Genomic DNA, 18,371 nt, shown 5'->3' with positions numbered 1-18,371 from the left:
TTTATAGTATATGTGATAGCTCTTAAATTTGTTTTAAGATTGATTTTTCTGTGTGTATTTGTTGACCCGGGTGGCGAGATGCTGAGTTGTACTCAATTAAAACCAGGTGGCAAATACTGCCAAAGGCATCCTTGTCTGAGGCTACTTTACTTGAATGTACATTACACATTAAGTACAACTTGGAGAGGATCTCACCGCGTCTCCTTTGGAACCCTTAAATCCACGGGGGCCTTGGATTTGCAGCGTGCTTCCCTGTCGGAAGGGATGAAGGATATATTCAGCCATGAATCATGTATACTTCTTACTTAATACACAATAAGCCCTGTTGTGATTTGATTTGCAACGAGTCACCTGTAATGAATGAGTACAGAGGCTCAAGACTTTCTGATTTACCTACAAAGAAACATCAACATACCCGCTCTCCTCTGACTCCAGGTAACCCTTGCGACCCCTGAAAACAAAGATGCTTTTCAAAAGGACAATTCCAGGTGTCAACAAATCACATACAGACAGTAAAGCAGCACTTTATACTGCTGTATAATAGCTGAGACCTCACAGCATGTTAATAAATCCCTTCACAATACAATAAAATCCACCTTTTATAAAATGTCACAAACAGGTTGCTGAACACAACATGGAAAAGGTTTAGTGGCGTTTGACAGGTATGAGTCGCTCAGTGTGACACTTCAGTGGAGAAGAAACAAACAAATATGACACCAGTCTGACTAAAGACTGAATTCGCTCCCATCAACACAGCGTGGACACTTCAGAATAAATGGGACGTCGCTATCTAAGAAATGAGAAGGAGTCAAATGTCAATGATGGCCTCTTCTTTCACATCTCATACCTCACTGTTGACGCAAACAACCTTGAGAGTGAGTCAAGTGTAAATAAAGATTTAGTGCATTCAGGCAGGCGAGGTCAAGAAGTTCACAGATGCTCCAGCGTCTCAGAAACTGAAGCGCCTTCATACTTTTTGTGCACCACTGTGAAAAGATTTGACAGAAACTGCATCAAGTTTTTATTTGCGGTCCTTTTGGTGAACAAACTTTGGTGATGAAAGATGTCAGAAAACAGCATGAATGCATAAAAGTATGCAAGTCTCCATCTTCATCAGATAGGTTCAAGTACAACTAGCTGATACTCAGGTCCAAAAATCTATCATCTGTCCTCCCTGCTGGCAACAGAACAGGTTGACACCTGTGATGTTAACATTTTTTGATTCGACATCGGGTCCCTTGTCAGCTTCATAGATGACATTTAAGCTGAAACCAGCAAATGTTTGCTATTTTTGCTGAAACTTGACTGAAACTTTATCAAATTGTTGGCAATTAAATTTCTTTCAATCGACTAATTGTTGCAGCTCTACTACAGTGTCCCCAGAGATTTCAGCCTTCATCCTAATTTAACCTTTGGGGCACCTCTGGATGAGGTGGAACAGGTGGCTCACAGCAGGGGTCCCCAACCTTTTTGACAACAAGGACCAGACATGAGCTGTAAGTTTTCTGGCAGCCCAGGGAGGGAGAAGTGGAAGCGACCACCCGCCGAGCATTCGCACCTTTGACCCATACGTGACATAAACAATAAAATGTTTTCCTTGCTACACTTTTACGTATATGAAACCAGTTTTTTTGAACATTTTAATGTTAAATGAAAATGATTTACCTTGTGATATGTAATAAAAAAGTTGCCATTTCAGGGAAAATATATAACAAAACACAATTGCAATAAAAAAACGAAAAACAACAGCTCACCTTTTCACCTTTGTTGCCACGCAAACCTTTTGGACCCTAGTAAAAAAACAAAAAGGTCAAAGAAAACGATTTTGTCTTTGAGTGAACACAAGTGAAGCTCTCTTGGTTTTTAATAAAATCATACTCAGTTTTATGGTTTTGAGAAGTTGCTTACTAGATGCCCAAGAAGTCCTTTAATACCTGGAGGGCCTGTTTCACCCTGGAAAAAAAAAAAAAAAGTTACATCTTTGGATTGATGTACTAAACACCGTCACACACATATTTCAAAAGCCTTAGACGACACCTTTTCAAAATGTTGTTGAAATACAAGCTGAAGACATCTCACCCTTCTGCCTGGGAAGCCAGCCAACCCCCGAGCACCAGGCTCTCCAGGAATACTGTCGCCCTGATGAAGATGAGATGAAAATAAATATAGACATCTTTTACAATAGATCAACATTAATATACTGCTCCTACAAACATAAAACTAATTTCTTATAATATCATATTGCATTCATGGACCAAACAAACTATAAATAAGTGCTACTTGAATAACATATATACAGTACTTGTACCTTTTCTCCTTTCACTCCAGATACACCAGGAGGACCCTTTATTAAAGAGATACAGTGGCAGCAAATGAAGATATCATGAATTTGATTTATTTTAGAGTAGATAGCTTCATGAAAAATCAAATTAAATGCAATGGTCATTCAGATCATTCTTACATGAGGTCCTGCTTGCCCTCGAGGACCAGGAGCTCCAGGTGATCCATTCTTTCCCCTTTTACCCCGGTCACCCTGCACAGATACATGAAACATCAAAGCATCTATTCACATATTTCTTCATTTTACCTGATCAAAACGAGTTCCAGTAAAAAGTAACTTCTAATACATGATGATGTACCTCTCTGCCCGGCTGTCCTGGGTCCCCTGGCGGGCCCCTCAGGCCTGGAGAGCCCTGGATGCCTGCGTTACCAAGGATACCCTGGATGCCCTGAGCACCTGGAGGCCCAGACTCACCTGGTTCACCCTGAGGCAACACAAGAAAAAAAGAGTAAAAGCAGGAGAAAGATGGAAACAAATAAAATGTTTCGAAGAAAAACAGTTAAAGGTCACTTCTTTCATGTAATGTAATTATTCAGCTCTTCTATTACTTCTGACTAATTGCTTTTGAATAAAGTTCTTCTTTCCTTTATCAATTTATACGCTCAAACACAATTTTAAATGAGCGAGTGAATCACTGAGCCAATTAAATTCACTAAATTAAAACCACGATGGAGAACAAAGTCAATCATAGTGTACGTGATGGAAAAGACGGTGGGGATTAATTGATTTAGAGGGGCCATTATAAACAAAAGTTTGCTTGTATATTTCTTTTCTTTTACTTTTTAAGAGCGAGGAAGGAGGGAAATGTCACCTTCTGTCCTGGAGGACCTGCTTGGCCTTCTGGACCTCTGTGGCCGATGCCTGGCTCTCCCTAAAAACACAAAAGACAAAACAACTTCCTCATTGCACTGCCAAAAGCTAAAACAGCTACGTTAATATTAGCTTTTGAATAAACATTGTATTTTACCTTCTGTCCTCTTTCACCAATTTCACCCTGGAAATGTGTGGACACAAAGAGCCCGTATCAGAAAGCTGAAGAGCACCTCAGCACATTGTTTTTCATGAGCCAAAATAACCAACACAGAGGAATTCAAAATAAAAAAAAAACTTGTCAGCATGTTTAACAAGGGGAATTATTAATGTCTGCTTTAATCTACTGTCTCACTGTCAAACAGAAATAGAGCAGAGGGGACATCAAAGGCCTGGAGCCAAGCGGCTCTACTGACAGGCGAGACGGGAGAGAAGTTCTCCCTGAGCTCTGATGTCATTCACTGATGCATTGTGGGTAGCTGGGGAGAGCAGCGATGATATTTTTATGAACTGGTGGCAGATTTCATGTGGCGACTGTCATTCCTGCTCTGTGATCTTAGGATGATGATGCTTTAAATCAGTGTGACTGGATATGTTTCAGTTTAAAGGATCAGTTCACCCAAATTATTAAACAAAGCATAATTTCCACACTTACTCTTAGTAGTGTTGCAATGTCATTTTTTTTGTGGGTACACCTTCTCATGTACTGTATTTCAGGTACAAGTACTTCAATTGAGTATTTCTATTGCATGCAACTTCATACTTCTACTTCACTATATCTCAGAGGAAAATATTACGCACGTTTCACTCCACAGCACCTGACAGCTTTAGTTACTAGTTACTTTTCAGAGTACAATTTTTCATTTTTCAATTTTACACATCACCTTGTTAATTTTTATACACTTCGACTGACTTGTGGAAGAAATGTATTTACTTTTGCATGGCTTGACCCTTTACATACATTTAGTGAGAATACTTTTTGTGCCATTTGGGTGAACTGACCCTTTGAATCAGGGTTGCCAAAATGTAAAAACACTTTAGTTTTAGTGGTTTTAATGGCATTAGGATGGGCTCAGTAAAAATTGTTATACATATTTGATGGTGTCTTACGCTTTACAAGGGGTACCAATGATAAATAGAGTATATTCTTAATGTTTAAAATATCTTTAGTCACCTTTTGTCCTGGTTTTCCAGTCTCACCTTGTTGCCCCTATTGCAGAAAAGTATAGTACATTATCAGCATTGTTTAATCAAACTGCATATTGATAAACTGAAGATGATGTCATGATGTTACTGTAAGATCATAATGTGAATACTTTGTGCCCTTACCTTTAGGTAAAAATACTCTGGAGGGTATGGGTATGGCTGTCCAGTCTCCTCATCGTAACCTCTATGTCCCATTCTCTCCATCTCCGCCCTCCTCCTCTCCCACTCCGCCCTCTCCCTCTCCAAGTCTCTCTCCCCCTCCTGCTCTGTCCTCTCCCTCTCCAGCTCTCTCTCCCTCTCCATTTCTTCCTCCCTCTCCTTTTTTTCTCTCGCCAGCTCCAGTTCTTTCTCCCTCTCCATTCTTTCTCTCTCCAGTTCCAGCTCAGCCTCCCTCTCTTTCTCCAGTTCCCCCCTCTCCCTCTCCATCTCCAACCTCTCCTTCTCTCTCTGACTCTCCAGGTCCTCCTCCTCTTCTTCCCTCTCTCGATCGACATCCTCCTCCGTCTCCCAGTCGTAGTCTCCGCTCCTCTCCTCCTCCTCATAGACTGGATCAGTGCCAGTTTCCTCTTCTTCATCTTTAGTCTGCTCCTCTTCTCCACCTCCTGTATAAACCTCTCTCTCTGTATCACTGTATCGTTCTCTCTCCCTCCGTTCTTGCCTCAGCCTCGAGGTATGTGTTTCTTGCTTCTTCCTCTGGAGACACAAGTTTTATAACACACAACAATGCATTCAGAAGCCTTAATCTTTAATTTTTTGATTAAAACTTATCTTTATTGTTGATATCAGACTTACATTCCAGCTGTTATAACCCTGAGCTCCAGAGGACAGATGCTGAAATCAAAATTAAGGGGCAATCTCATATTTGCTCCACAGACAGTGACCGTGAAATTGCATTTTCATAATTCATTTGCCACATGTATGAAGTCTTAATTTTTAAAGCAAATCTAATGAAAAATCATTACTTTTTGTGTCTCCTTGAAACGATTTCTTCCACCCTGGGCACCTGGCATGAATGCCTAAAATACAAAAACCATCACTACTGACATATTTCAAAAATGATAATCGATCTTTCTTCTACAAAACCAAGTGACACTTACCATGGAGTCAGGCCAGGAGGCGCTTTTCTTCACCCTGATTTGGGATCGAGGAACCTGTCAAGCCGCCCAAAACTTCTCATGAGCAAATTTAGCCTCATAAATGTTGATGCTTCCTTTAAAAAATCTGCAGTAATGTATGGACTTGATGTATGTGATTGTACAAATGTAAGAAAGAAAGACACAGACTTGTTTAGAGAGGTATTTAAACATTGTTTTTACTGAAGGATACATGCACAGAGAGGTTAAACACAGACAAAACACTGTAAAAACAGAGAAACATTTCACCAGTGAAAAAGGTGTCTGACCTGACTATAAAATTGCTTATATTACCACTACATTTTGAATAATATCAGTGGTGTTTGATGAGGCTAAAACACAAAATATTTTCCATGTTTCAATAAATAAAATTTCAGTATAACGTGACAAAAAGAAATATGTATTTAAATCGTTTGAGAAAACTAGTGTGTTATTTATTTGTTACAATATTTGTCTTAATAAATAAATTAGGAGTTGCAGACAAGGTAAGAAAATGTAAGACTACACTGGCGTTTACAAGGAACAAAGTGAAGAATGAAAACAACCTGGACATCTTCTTTAGAGCGCGACATAAAGATATGTACTTTGGTATGGCCATAGGTTTGGGTGAGTGACATCGTCTCTTTGTGGAAAGAAGTCCTCGCTCATGAAACGTTGCTCAGGTTCAGCGCTCCTCACCAGCAAAACAGTTTTCACAGTTTATTCACACGCTCCATGTGCTTTCTTATGAATGCTTAACACTCTATAGTCAGAGTCTCTTGGGAATTAAGAGATGTCCTGTTTAAAAAAAAACGAGAGAGAGAGAAAATATTAAAAGTCACTCTCTGGAAGTTTTTCTTTGCCAGTAAATCATTCCTGAAGAGTCGAGCGAGGCTGCGATTTTTGCTCATTCCCATTCAGACAAGCTTTAAAGAGATCACGCTAAAAGCATGCTGCTCAAAAATGCTCTCCTGTCTCATGCTCTGGTCATGTTTTTGGTATTCACGTTAGAGTTGCACCTTTTTGCACTGGTGAAATTTTCATAGGCGGTAGAAAGAAGAAAAGGTCTTGAAAGGTGATGCAAAGTGCATATTTTATTTAGATTATATATCATGACAGGGAACAGGAAGCACTTGTCCATCACTTTCTTGTGTTAAGTGAGAGATTTAAGTTAAAAGAGATTTACATTCCAAGGCATGCAAAGAAAAAGGAAAGCCTGCATGATTTAAATTAAAATCATATCTCTACCGTGTCTCGTTCTTCTGTCGTGATGGGAGGTGTAGGCAGTGACTTTTCATCCTGGTCATAACAATAAAGGATAGATAAGAGTGTGACAGTGAAAACACCACTTCGACAGTCAATGTTGAATAAAAATCCACATGTGACACTCCATACCTTATCTATAGCATCAATGGGTTGAGGTAGTGGCTCTGTGGTTGTCAAGACAACCTGGGGATGAAATATCAAAAGGGAGGATTACTGAGACATTCAAAATACATAGTACATACATGACTTCACACCAACTGTCTGTGCAGAAATATCTGCAAAACTTAAGGTTCACTTTTACAAAAGAATATCCATTTGCGGTCATTAAATTCTCAAATATGGGTTTGATCATCATATCAGCAAAACAGATATATACTGTATGTGTCATGGTTTGGGTGTTTGGTTGGTCGCTTCCTGTTTTATTTTGTAGATTATATCCTCATTTGTCATGTGTTACTTTCCACGTCTTGTCTGTGTGTTTTTTTCCCCACCTGGTTTGATCCTAGAGCAAAATGGTCTCTAGTTTGTTAACTTTTTCTCCCTTTTCCTTTCTTTGTCTGATTGTTCTGTTCTGCACTGTCAGTAGTTATACTGATGGGGATTTTGACCTGTTTCCTTGTTTCTTAGGCTTCGCTTCAAAGGCAAAACAATTGTTGACAAACCAAATATGAATCATACATTGAGTGTAGCATCTGTTTCTCTGCCTGAGGAGGATGTTGGAGGATGACTGGAGGTTTCCAACTGGGCAGGATGTCCCTCCTATAAAGACAAAACCCAAATATGTTATTATTCTCCAGGTACAGCAGTGCAGCACATGACTGAGCTCAGCTGTCTCTGCTGCCTTTCTATCAGTTCAGTCCTGCAACAGTGAATGAGTTTTTTTATTATCGGGGCTGCAGAATTGTTAATGCTCCGCTTTTTATCCACCGGATGGAGGAATTCATCTGTTTGGCTGCATATGATTAAAAATCATGGAGCATATTTTATATTTCCAGATCCAGCTGAAACAGATGACAGCATGCTGTTTGACGCAAATTTACCTGTCTGTTGTGTCTCCTCTCCTGAGACACCGAGGGGTTGTCTGGGTTAAGTTCTTCCTGTTTAGAAAAAAATGAAAATCTCAGCGTAACTTTTAAACACCTACAGAGCAGTGGATGATGTGCAGAGCACATGCAGTGGGCTGGAATGACAAACTAATTTATTTTTAATAATTACTTCAGTTAGTGGGTGTGTCATTAATCAACTCTCTCCAGCATTTAGTGTGGGCAGAGATGAGACGTTGCCTTTAAAAAACAGGGGATTTGATTATGGGTTTGACAGGTCTGTTAATAAGAAGACACCCACTAGGACTACGCTCCAAATCTGTAACAACCCCACGTCATCAATCATCACTCCAAACTGAAGTTTCCCACAGTGCACAAATTAGTCATTCACTGCAGCAGCAGCCCACCTCGTATTCGTAACTGTATTCTTCGCCGTTATAAAACTCCTCTTCTTCCTCCTCGTCTCGCTTGTCCTCTCCACTTGTCTTTGGATAAAGGAGACGTGACAATAATTACAAGAAGATACTGTTACACATCATAATTTGTCATTCGTGTCAGTGGCTGGGAGCACAACAATGCCAAGCGGTTACAAAGCATCCCATTAATCAAAAACCTGTTATCAATATGATGAGAAGCACATTAAGACAAAGGCATGCTTTAGTTTTACTAGCCACACCATGTATACAGTAACTGGTTAATTCTGTTTGTTATATTTAAAAAAATGTTAGTTTATTATGATTATTTTTATGATGTTTTAGTATTAAAGCTGTTATTTCTACACAAATAATGTTATGTTAATGTCATGTTAGCGATAGTTAACACAAAAATTTTAAGTTTGCAGCGTGAGATGGCTTTGTTAGTTTTATCTTTGTTTAGTTTTCAGGTTTAGTTCGACCCCCTTCAAGGACATTTACCAGGCGTTGTCTCTGCCTCTTATGTCTTCCTTTATTTCCTTTGCCCTGGTGGTTAAGAAGTTCACAGTCGGAGAGAAAAAAAGATAAAGGTTTCTCATGCTTCAGACGTTGATGATCAAGTGTGAAACTATGAGTAGATACTGCAAGTTGAGGGAGATATTTAAGAGGGGAATAAGTAGTTAATGAAAATCAAAATTAATTTAATTAATGCAACACCTTTACATTAAGGTGTTTAGGAGCCCTCAGTGTTAAAGTTACCAAATAGTTTAGACCTATTTGTACAGGAGCACACTGGCAGTTTGGCATGTTTCAGCCCATTTATGACAAATCAAATACATAACGTTATTGATGACCATTTTTGGAGTCATTTTATATATTGATTAGAATCTCTAGTTAGATTAAATCTGATCAATTAAATCCCTTCCTATTGATGTCCTTCTTTCCAGACAGCCACCGATTTTAGGTCAATGCAGTTTTCATCTGTTTTTTGATATTTTATTACATTGTAGGACTGGTCCGAAATAATTATAAATCAGTTCAGATTTTCATGTTTGATTTTGCCTTTATCAATCAAAGCGTTTCTTTCTTGCTTAAAGATTCACAGAAACAACTCCCCCACACTGTCCTCTTCACTTTCAATCAGGAAAATCTAACAACGATGTTTCTGCAAGACCTAGGACTATTATCACTGTACAATACCTTGATTAAAGTCCTATAATTTGATTTTCATACTGTAATGGCATTAACTGCATTCAGTGAATGCTTGGAAGATAGGATGTTTGAGCTAAAACATGCAGTACCAGTATGCTCCTTCAAAAATATATATCTAAGTTATCAAAGACAGTTAAGAAACATAATTACAGTTATTAATTATCCAAGAAACATTTGTTGGTTGTTAATATAATATGAATGAAACAATACTGTTTTTGATTAGTCAGGGGTAAAACCAGTCATCGATTAAGATGTCCATGGTAACTTTACCTTCCCACGTTCCCTGTTCTTCTTCTTTTGTCCTGAGTTCTTCTTCAGAGATTCTTCCTGTGTGAGGAGAACAGTCTCCACCACAGTTTCTGGAAACCCTGAAACCGTCTGATATACACGTGTAAATTTGTATTGTTTTGCAATCACCAGAATATAATTACACTTTTCAATACTTTATCTTAAAACGACTTTGTATAAGCGATAAAATTACTCATCTGTTAAATGTACTTAGCAGGCTTCCAACCGTTTGGTAAAATTAAACATTTAAAGTCGGCACACTTTACTGTAAAATGTCCTTACCTCCTGCGTCGTAGTATAATTGAACGTAGAGTTGACTACAGTCATATTAATTCTGAGGGAAGATGCTCCATCTTCGTCCCCATCCACTACCACCTTCCCTCTGGATCCCTTTATCTTCCTCTCTCTGTTCATTGTGGTAACGTTCCATAACTTAGGACCCTCTGCGGTTTCATTCAAATGGTCCTTCAAATAAAAATATAGAATTAGTGCAAGTGAGACAATATGCAGCTTTGGACCAGAAGCATATATCAAAAACAATATACAGTAAAAAGTGGCTGAAAATCTAAGCGTTAATGACAGCTGATGACAGCAGGTGATATTATGGAGCACTAGTATTTGGTAATTAGAGTACAGATTGTTTGACACAACTTCACCTAAGTTGATTTGTCAATAAAAATCTCAATCTACAAGCAGATTTTTCCCATCGTTGTAGGAAAATGAAATTTGATGACGCTAAATAGGGGTTTTTAGGTGACTTACAACTAAAAAAGACTCTGGAAGCTGTCCCTCAAAATCAGGGTCCTCACTGGTGTCCAACTGCTGTCCGGAGAGGTCAAAGTTCACTGAACTCTGTTAAAACAAATAGAAAAAGAGCATTGTTTTGTGTCTTAACTCCATTTGTTTAGGAAATGGACACGGGTTGGTGATGATACACTCATGATTGAAAGGGTTGTTTGAAAAACGGACCATGAAATTAATTACTGAAAGTTATGAGCATTGAAAGAATTGAAAGTTATTAAGTCATCTTACATGAACTTTCATAGAGTATATGGCCTCCGTAATTGTTTTTTAAAAAAACACTCACACACTGCTGCCCTGGGGTTTACGTACTGTGTACTCAGTGATGACGTTGGAGGTATGAGTGTCTTTCTTTTCATTTGTTTTCTTGGAGATGTCAAGCACATGAAGCAGCTCCTCTAGTCCCTCCTGCAGCAGCCTGTCAATCAGAGCCTTCAGCAACGGCAGCTGAGAAAAAGTTTGGAGTGAGAAGGTCAAACTGGGATACTATTACAAATTCTATCAACCTGAAAATTCATACGCCACGCTGAGAGCTCACCCTTATGCCGTAGGCTTCAAACATCACTTCAATGTCCTAAAGCAGAGGAAAAACATAATGATCAATGTGGAAAATAAGAAAATGTATTCCAAAGGAGGAATTACTTAATCCTTTAGTCACCTTCATCTCAGTAGACCTTCCAGGAGCTCCAGCATCACCCTGCGGGAACATTATAGTAAATGCAGTCAAGATAATATAATTTACATTTCCATATACATCTGTTTTTGAGGGACAACACCGAAGCACTACCTTGTCTCCTCTCAGGCCTGTTTCTCCTCTATCACCCTGCAAAAAAGGACAAATGAGCTACAGAACTAATATTTGTGTTTTTCTTTTATAAATGAGTTTCGGTATCAACCCCATCACCTTCTTACCTTCATTCCTGGTGAACCCTAAACACACAGAAACAGAGGAGCCAGACATTGGAACATGCATCTACAATGCATGACATCAAGCTTGCCAACCCACAATAAGGGCACTACAGTCATTGCTGCATTGTGACTCAGATGTCATGCTGGCCAAACATGAATTAAGCCATGCAACAGCTGAAATAATGTGCAGTTATCATGAGACATGATATGTGTGTGTAAACATCAAACTCACAGTAGCTCCTGGGGGACCCATTGGGATTGGAAATGCTTGCCGGATTTCGTCAATGGTGGCGCCCTGAGAAGAATAAACAATCAATTGAAGCTGCCAGGCAGATTTAGGTGGACCAGCAAAAAGAAATGTGCCACGGTGATAATGATTTTGGGTACGAGCCTGAATTTACTCTTTAATCTACTGTTATGCTTGGGAAAGAGATTGCAAATAAGAAATCTACTTTCCTGCACCAACAACACAGGTGATTATTCTTACCTCTGGAGTGACAAGCACCTGCATACCAGGCGAACCTGGAGGCCCTTGTTCCCCCTTACTGCCGTCTTTACCCTGTGAAGGAAGAAAGACGCTCTAAAGATGCAACCTTAGTTTTCTCACAAAGATAACTTTATTTTTTAATCACTACACCACTTACATTGGCACCTGGATTGCCCTTGTCCCCCTGAAATGAGAGCCGCATTAAAACTTTATATTATATCTATAAAAGAGATTCATAAATGGTTTTGTTGGTTTGCAATAAATTTTAAGAACCTTTTCGCCGATGTCTCCCTTTGGTCCGATTTCTCCCTTTGTAAAAAAAAAAGCATTTTCAACTTTATTACGTTTTTTGTTCGCAAAAATTTCAAAATAAGCAGACACATTAATCATAAAAGTAACACAGTTGGTGTCACACAAAATAAGTGAGATATTCCTCACATCTTTCGCTGGCAGGCCTCTCTTCCCATCAATGCCAGGTCTCCCCTGTAGAGCAGAGGACATAAAATGCACTTACACACAACAACAACAACATATTTTGTTATATAGGCTTGAATACAGACTCCAGTACTGACTGTGACCATTAGAAATGTTTGAAGGATGGATAGGCAACGTGATTACTCACTGGAGTTCCCGGTAAACCAGGCATTCCAGCAATCCCAACCCGGCCTTGGTCTCCTTTATCTCCCTTCTGCTCACATGCACACATACAAAAACAATAGTATGAAGCACAAACATTGTTGGTGCAAAACAATAACAAAAGAATAGCGGCAAAAAAGGAAACCAGCATACAGTATACTGAGTGAAACCATACTCAAAGATTGGTGTACTTTCTATTTATTCTTGTGATTTTATTATCAAATAAAACAACTTACTGGCAATGGACAATATATGTAATATTTCAGGCAGATGTGTACTCTTAATCTCACAACAGTTCTGCTTTCAAATTTATTGTAAACAAGACACTGTACTTATTCCCAACCAGTGTTGCCAGATTGGGCAGTTTCCCACGCAACTGGGCTACTTTTTATGTAACTGGAAGGTAAAAAATAGTTTTGGATGGCCTACTTTTTGTACCATTTTTTCTACCAATAAAAAGTTAGGCTGTATTCCCTGGTGGCAGTGAAACGAGAAGAACCAGGTTACTTTAAAGAACTGGTCTTCTCATCATTAGTAAACTGAATATTCTTGCATCTGATCATTTCTGTGTCGTGCTTTTGGGGTTCAAGTCTGTCTGACATCATCACATAATGAGTCTTTTGATTCAGACGTATCAACAGTCACAAACTCAGACAACTGCTTAATGAGATCAGAGGTGTACAATATGTGTTTTAGTGAATTGTACTGAAGTGAGTCAAATTATTTCCACTCATGTGGTGGATTATTAACAGCTACCAAGTTTTGTTGTCTAATGGCTGCTCACACACCTGTCTAAACAAAGATTCTGTTTCTGATATTTAAGCAAATGTAAGAAAAAATATGGTGCACTCACCAGACCGGGCTCTCCTTTTGGTCCCTGGTCACCCTGCAGTTATTATAAAACATCTTGTAAATTCATACTGCAAACGTGTAATGCTCAATGCACTTCACATGGGCATATTTTTAATAACACTTATAATAATAGTACAAATGTGTGCATGAGTTTGAACAACCTTCAACCCTGGTTTCCCTGGTAAACCATCAAGACCCGAACCACCCTGCAAAGCAAAAGGTCTCATATTTTGAAAACATACAAACAGGACCACGATAAATGTAATGTAAAATGATGTAGACATGTACCAGAGATGATCCTGGTAATCCAGGTTTCCCCTCTGGACCCTGTGGAGAGACACATATTCAAAACGTTGGGATGATTTAAGAGATTCAAGTAAACTTAATCATTATTGTCTCCTACAAAAAGTTTGAACTCTGCAATCAGATGTGAACTCAGTAAAGAGATTAGAAACATACCAAGTACATACAAAAAACAACTATAACTTAGAAAGTAATGCAATTAGGGCTAACTATTGTCAGCTAATCACTGTTTTGATAATCAATTAATCAGCATATTATTTTCTCTATTTAAAGATTGATCATTTAAGTGTTTAACTTGAGGTAATGTCTTCAAATGTCTATTTTATTTGACCAACTTTTGTGACATGTAAACTCACTCTTGGTCCAGGCAGACCTGTTTCTCCTGTCAAACCAGGCTGACCAGGCTCTCCTGGTTCACCCTGAAGGAAAGGAAAGCGAGGCAGAGAAATTTAAATCCACAAAATAAAATTTCAATGAAATAAAATATGTTGCATGTTATTATTTTTTAAAAATTACCTTTATCACTCTCGTCAGAACATTATTGTCTGCAACAATCTGATGGAACAAAATGAGAAATCATAACTTAACTCGTTGACACGATTTCAACTGACTGAGAACAGACATTATTTTTCCAAAGGTCTTATGGGAGAGTGGTGTTTTCCCCTTTGTTCTTAATGAAATTTGTTACAACGAATGCCCTTGTCAAACATGGCTGAACTGATGAGAAGCTGTCAGAATTGATAACAGAGGTTTGTTTACTTGTGCTCCCGGAGGTCCAGGTTTTCCCTTTGTGACAACAGCAGCGTGATCAAAAGAAGAGCACCAGAAAACACAGTTAAAATCTTAAATGACACACTGCTAAACACAATCCATATCTGCAGCCCAAAGGAAACACAGTAGGTGCAATGAAGTGTGGCACACACAAAAAGCCAAACTTAATTAATGAACATATCAAAATAGAAATCATGACGTCACAGGACGATAGCAGTTTATGATAATACGACACGGTGAGTGACACAGAAGAATGATCCGAAAGTGTCAACCAGGAGAAACAATAAACTTGCTCATCAATGAAAGAGAGAGATGATGGTGAATACAAACATACCGCATCGCCTTTGTCGCCTTTCTTTCCATCAGTACCCTTCAAAAAAGAAAATCACATGTTGCAGTTTAAGTTCAATTATTACCTTCACTATCCAAAATAAAAGTCTACTTCTTTCAGTGTGTTAAGTGTAGTCTTTTAATGATATTCAAAAAACGTACTAGTGGGCCAGGCTTCCCAGGATCTCCTTTGTCTCCTGGATCCCCTGGTCGCCCTGGTAATCCAAGTGGACCCTGATCAATATTAGGATTGAAATTAAAAAGGAATTAAAAAGCGATATCGTCTTGCACTGCTGGCTAGATCCACAATCTCACAGATTAAACGTGCAAAATAAATTGCTGCTGCGAGAACATGCTTTGCTCAGTGTGAGTGCTGGCAGACAGTGGAGCTTGTAGATTTTTTTGTAATTAAAGACAAAGTGACACCCTTCAGCACATGAGTCCTTAAATTAGAGATTGGAAATGACGATGACAATATAAACTAAGCAAACCAAACTGCTGATTGTTTCTACAAATTGGATGATGAGCAGAAAAGTCAATAGTCCTTTAGTCAAAATTGAAATCATCGTACACAGTCACAAACTATCTTACAAACGTTTTTTGATTTTGTCTTTGCTGTTGTGTTTGGGGGTATTTTCTGCAAGTTTTTATGTATATTATATACATATTTTATTATTGATTATATATCTATCTTTATTCTTGGAAAACACTAAATAAATACCCGAATTCCTCTGTCACCAGGCTCTCCATGGGGTCCTTGTTCACCCTGTGAAAGACAAAACAACGTTATAACTCAAAGTTAGTGCATGACTGTGTTGATTATAAATGTAAGTATACCTGTATTGATTATAAATCATCGTTGGACTAGCTAACCTCCTAAACAACATCACTGACCAACAAAACAAACATGCTGACTGTACCTTATTTCCTTGGTCTCCTTTAGTTCCAGGTGCTCCCTACACACAAAGCCTACAGTCACTCTCAATATTACAATGACAATACTGTGCAAATACACAGTACATATCTGAGATAAAGGGACAAAGTCAACTTATTTTCCAGAGCTCCAGTTAAAATGTCTTTATATCTGTACACACATGCACATTTATGATATTCTACTTCTGTTTTATGTTTGAATTTAGCTTGAGCTTTGTCCTGATGTAGCATTTTCTAAATAAACTCAAAATAAGAACGCATCTGAATTGTGCTGAATTGTAAGAACAACTTGTATCATTGCTGTAACAGTCACTCAGGATTTACTTACATCTTTACCTCTTAATCCTGGATCTCCAGGATTGCCGGGTAAGCCAAGACCCCCTTTGTCACCTTTAGAGCCATCCTGCCCCTGGACAAACACATAACTTCTGTTTTAGTAAGTTTGAGTGGAAACTTCCAGTGGACTTTTGCCAAAGTACACATAATCCTTTATATAATAAAAGTGACATTAAATGTCCCATATTATGCTCACTTTTAGGTACATATATTTATTTTAGGTGTATATTTTAGCTCCTGTCTCTTTAAGGCCTCCCTCCTGAAAAGCCCAGTCTGCTCTGATTGGGCAGCTCTCACAGGACTGAGCAGGCACTGCCCACAGTGTGTCCTTATGAGGTCTGCTGGTGTTTTCGCAACCATGGTCGTGCTGGGGTTTCTTTATACAGGCTGTGGTTTGAGCAATTTGTTACTTTCACAGTACTTATATAGCACTAAATCCTGCTGTATAATGACACAAGGCATGTAAATCTTACTTTCTACAATACCGGACATTTAAAACATTTTTTAGGCACTTGTTGGAGGCAGCATAAGCTCTGCAAATGTGTTAGCCACGAGTGGGCTCCAGTATTTACGTATTAGGAAGACACTGAGCAACAATATGCCATCTTACAAATGTAAGTCTAGCACATATTATTGTTTAAGCTTTGGTTTGGCCTCCACCAACCACTGAGAAACATATCTAGCTTCTAAATACGCCGCTGTGTTCATGAGTTAATTGCTAACTTGCCTGCTGTTCAGTGCTGAGCAGGTAGCTTGCAGTAGGTTTAGAGAGCTTTTTTGTTTAAAATAGCTGCCTGCTTTGACTTGAAAAAAAGTTAATATAAAATATTGATTACAGCATCTGTAAGCAAAACAGTCATTTTTCACTTACTTTTGGTCCTGGTTTTCCAGACAAACCCACATTTCCCTGTAAATGATAAAAAGGATAAAACATAATTGATAAATAAATTAAATGTTATATCAGACAACAAGTTTTCAGTGTTAAATGGTGCCTCACCCGCTCGCCATTTTCACCCTTTGGTCCCCGCTGTCCTGGAATCCCAAAACCAGGACTGCCCTGCACACATCAAAACAAACCATATTGAGTTATTCTACACTGACAGATATTCACTCTGAAATTACAAATGCAAGCACGATGTAGAGTATTTCTCATTATTAACCTTATCTCCTTTGTCTCCTTGTTCCCCCTTTATTCCCTGGGGACCTGTAGGGCCGACTGGACCAACGTCCCCCTGACAGACACGAAACATTTAGTTACATGTGCACATAAATCAATCGATGTGACTCCGATCACTGGGCCCAATTATCCCAAAAGTTCAAAAACAAAACTCTTCACTTTAAATGGTACCCTGTGGACTGAGATTAAAGAGGTCCCATTCAATGGTGCGTTTGGTCCCGCTGCTAAAAGCTAATGAGAGAAAATCTTAATTGTGTTTGAAAAGCGGACCCAAGGGACTGAGTCTGAGTTTGCAAGAATACCCCAAACAATTAATTAACTATGTCTCGACAGAATAAAACATTAAGAAAATCACTTCCCTCTGGCTGGCTGACTTACTTTAAACCAGTTAAGGTAAATAAAGGCAAACAGCGTAGAGTTTAAGTCTTTAGACTAATTGGGAAAACCTAACCAGGGCAGGGAGTAACACTTTCCTCCTTTTAAACAACTTCTAAAACTTCAAATCTGTAGTCAAGCAGTTCAGTGATGAAGACCATTGCAGACTTAAGTTTTAATTATATAAATATTTCTTGTAGGCGCAGCTTTTCTGGAGGCATGAGCAATCTTTTTGACTGGAACAGACATCACTTGAGGGGTTTAATTATATATTTTGAATTATCATTCTTAATGGCCAGGTTGCACAAAGCCCTGCAGGAATCAGCCAAACAATTTTAGGAACACAAAGAGCTAAACGCAATTGAGAATAGTCAAGTGAAACGACTTGTAATGAGTTTTAAATGTAGTTAGCACCTACATTACATCTGACAAATTGTTACAGACCTGGGATTTGTTTTTATGACAATGGTGTTGCACTCAGAAACTGTGGGGGGCGCCAAATCACACAAAAATGCCAATTTCTACATAATGTATCTTTAAAAAAAGCAGAATTTGGTCACTTACCCTTGCACCCTTTTTTCCAGTTGGGCCAATTATCTGTTGTGATGAGAAAAAGAAGACTTACATCTCATTTCTTTATTGATTTTGAACATAGTATATCACTTTTTCAAAATGGGTTGGTTGCATTTAATTGTGTATATGAGCTTTTCAATTGCTATGCAAGAAAAAAGCTCATTAAGAAAAAAAGAGAGCTTTTATTTCAACATTTT

General features: G+C 38.5%; 1 protein-coding gene across 1 annotated transcript in view; it reads right to left on the bottom strand.

Annotated features, from left to right (window-relative positions):
- Positions 1-18,371, bottom strand: part of col7a1l (collagen type VII alpha 1-like) — a 51,076-nt gene that overhangs the window by 7,864 nt on the left and 24,841 nt on the right. The window contains exons 43-90 of the mRNA XM_073480405.1: positions 18,166-18,198; positions 17,210-17,281; positions 17,047-17,106; positions 16,921-16,956; positions 16,042-16,122; positions 15,701-15,736; positions 15,502-15,546; positions 14,943-15,014; positions 14,785-14,820; positions 14,439-14,465; positions 14,196-14,234; positions 14,036-14,098; positions 13,665-13,703; positions 13,538-13,582; positions 13,378-13,410; positions 12,511-12,576; positions 12,327-12,371; positions 12,162-12,197; positions 12,046-12,072; positions 11,889-11,960; positions 11,634-11,696; positions 11,405-11,422; positions 11,280-11,315; positions 11,151-11,189; positions 11,031-11,066; positions 10,805-10,939; positions 10,454-10,543; positions 9,974-10,156; positions 9,674-9,781; positions 8,693-8,737; positions 8,186-8,263; positions 7,776-7,832; positions 6,865-6,918; positions 6,718-6,768; positions 5,455-5,508; positions 4,745-5,050; positions 4,481-4,654; positions 4,326-4,361; positions 3,309-3,335; positions 3,153-3,212; positions 2,640-2,765; positions 2,462-2,533; positions 2,309-2,344; positions 2,080-2,139; positions 1,909-1,953; positions 1,755-1,790; positions 416-451; positions 196-252 (exon numbers count right to left, since the gene is read on the bottom strand). Of these exons, the coding sequence (XP_073336506.1) occupies positions 196-252; positions 416-451; positions 1,755-1,790; positions 1,909-1,953; positions 2,080-2,139; positions 2,309-2,344; positions 2,462-2,533; positions 2,640-2,765; positions 3,153-3,212; positions 3,309-3,335; positions 4,326-4,361; positions 4,481-4,654; positions 4,745-5,050; positions 5,455-5,508; positions 6,718-6,768; positions 6,865-6,918; positions 7,776-7,832; positions 8,186-8,263; positions 8,693-8,737; positions 9,674-9,781; positions 9,974-10,156; positions 10,454-10,543; positions 10,805-10,939; positions 11,031-11,066; positions 11,151-11,189; positions 11,280-11,315; positions 11,405-11,422; positions 11,634-11,696; positions 11,889-11,960; positions 12,046-12,072; positions 12,162-12,197; positions 12,327-12,371; positions 12,511-12,576; positions 13,378-13,410; positions 13,538-13,582; positions 13,665-13,703; positions 14,036-14,098; positions 14,196-14,234; positions 14,439-14,465; positions 14,785-14,820; positions 14,943-15,014; positions 15,502-15,546; positions 15,701-15,736; positions 16,042-16,122; positions 16,921-16,956; positions 17,047-17,106; positions 17,210-17,281; positions 18,166-18,198 (3,081 nt within the window). The remainder of the gene's footprint in view (positions 1-195; positions 253-415; positions 452-1,754; positions 1,791-1,908; positions 1,954-2,079; positions 2,140-2,308; positions 2,345-2,461; positions 2,534-2,639; positions 2,766-3,152; positions 3,213-3,308; positions 3,336-4,325; positions 4,362-4,480; positions 4,655-4,744; positions 5,051-5,454; positions 5,509-6,717; positions 6,769-6,864; positions 6,919-7,775; positions 7,833-8,185; positions 8,264-8,692; positions 8,738-9,673; positions 9,782-9,973; positions 10,157-10,453; positions 10,544-10,804; positions 10,940-11,030; positions 11,067-11,150; positions 11,190-11,279; positions 11,316-11,404; positions 11,423-11,633; positions 11,697-11,888; positions 11,961-12,045; positions 12,073-12,161; positions 12,198-12,326; positions 12,372-12,510; positions 12,577-13,377; positions 13,411-13,537; positions 13,583-13,664; positions 13,704-14,035; positions 14,099-14,195; positions 14,235-14,438; positions 14,466-14,784; positions 14,821-14,942; positions 15,015-15,501; positions 15,547-15,700; positions 15,737-16,041; positions 16,123-16,920; positions 16,957-17,046; positions 17,107-17,209; positions 17,282-18,165; positions 18,199-18,371) is intronic.

Source organism: Pagrus major, chromosome 14 (assembly GCF_040436345.1).
Source record: "Pagrus major chromosome 14, Pma_NU_1.0".
NCBI lineage: Eukaryota > Metazoa > Chordata > Actinopteri > Spariformes > Sparidae > Pagrus > Pagrus major.
The sequence above is the reverse complement of the archived record's forward strand: the minus strand, read 5'-3'. Positions and strand labels throughout refer to the sequence as shown.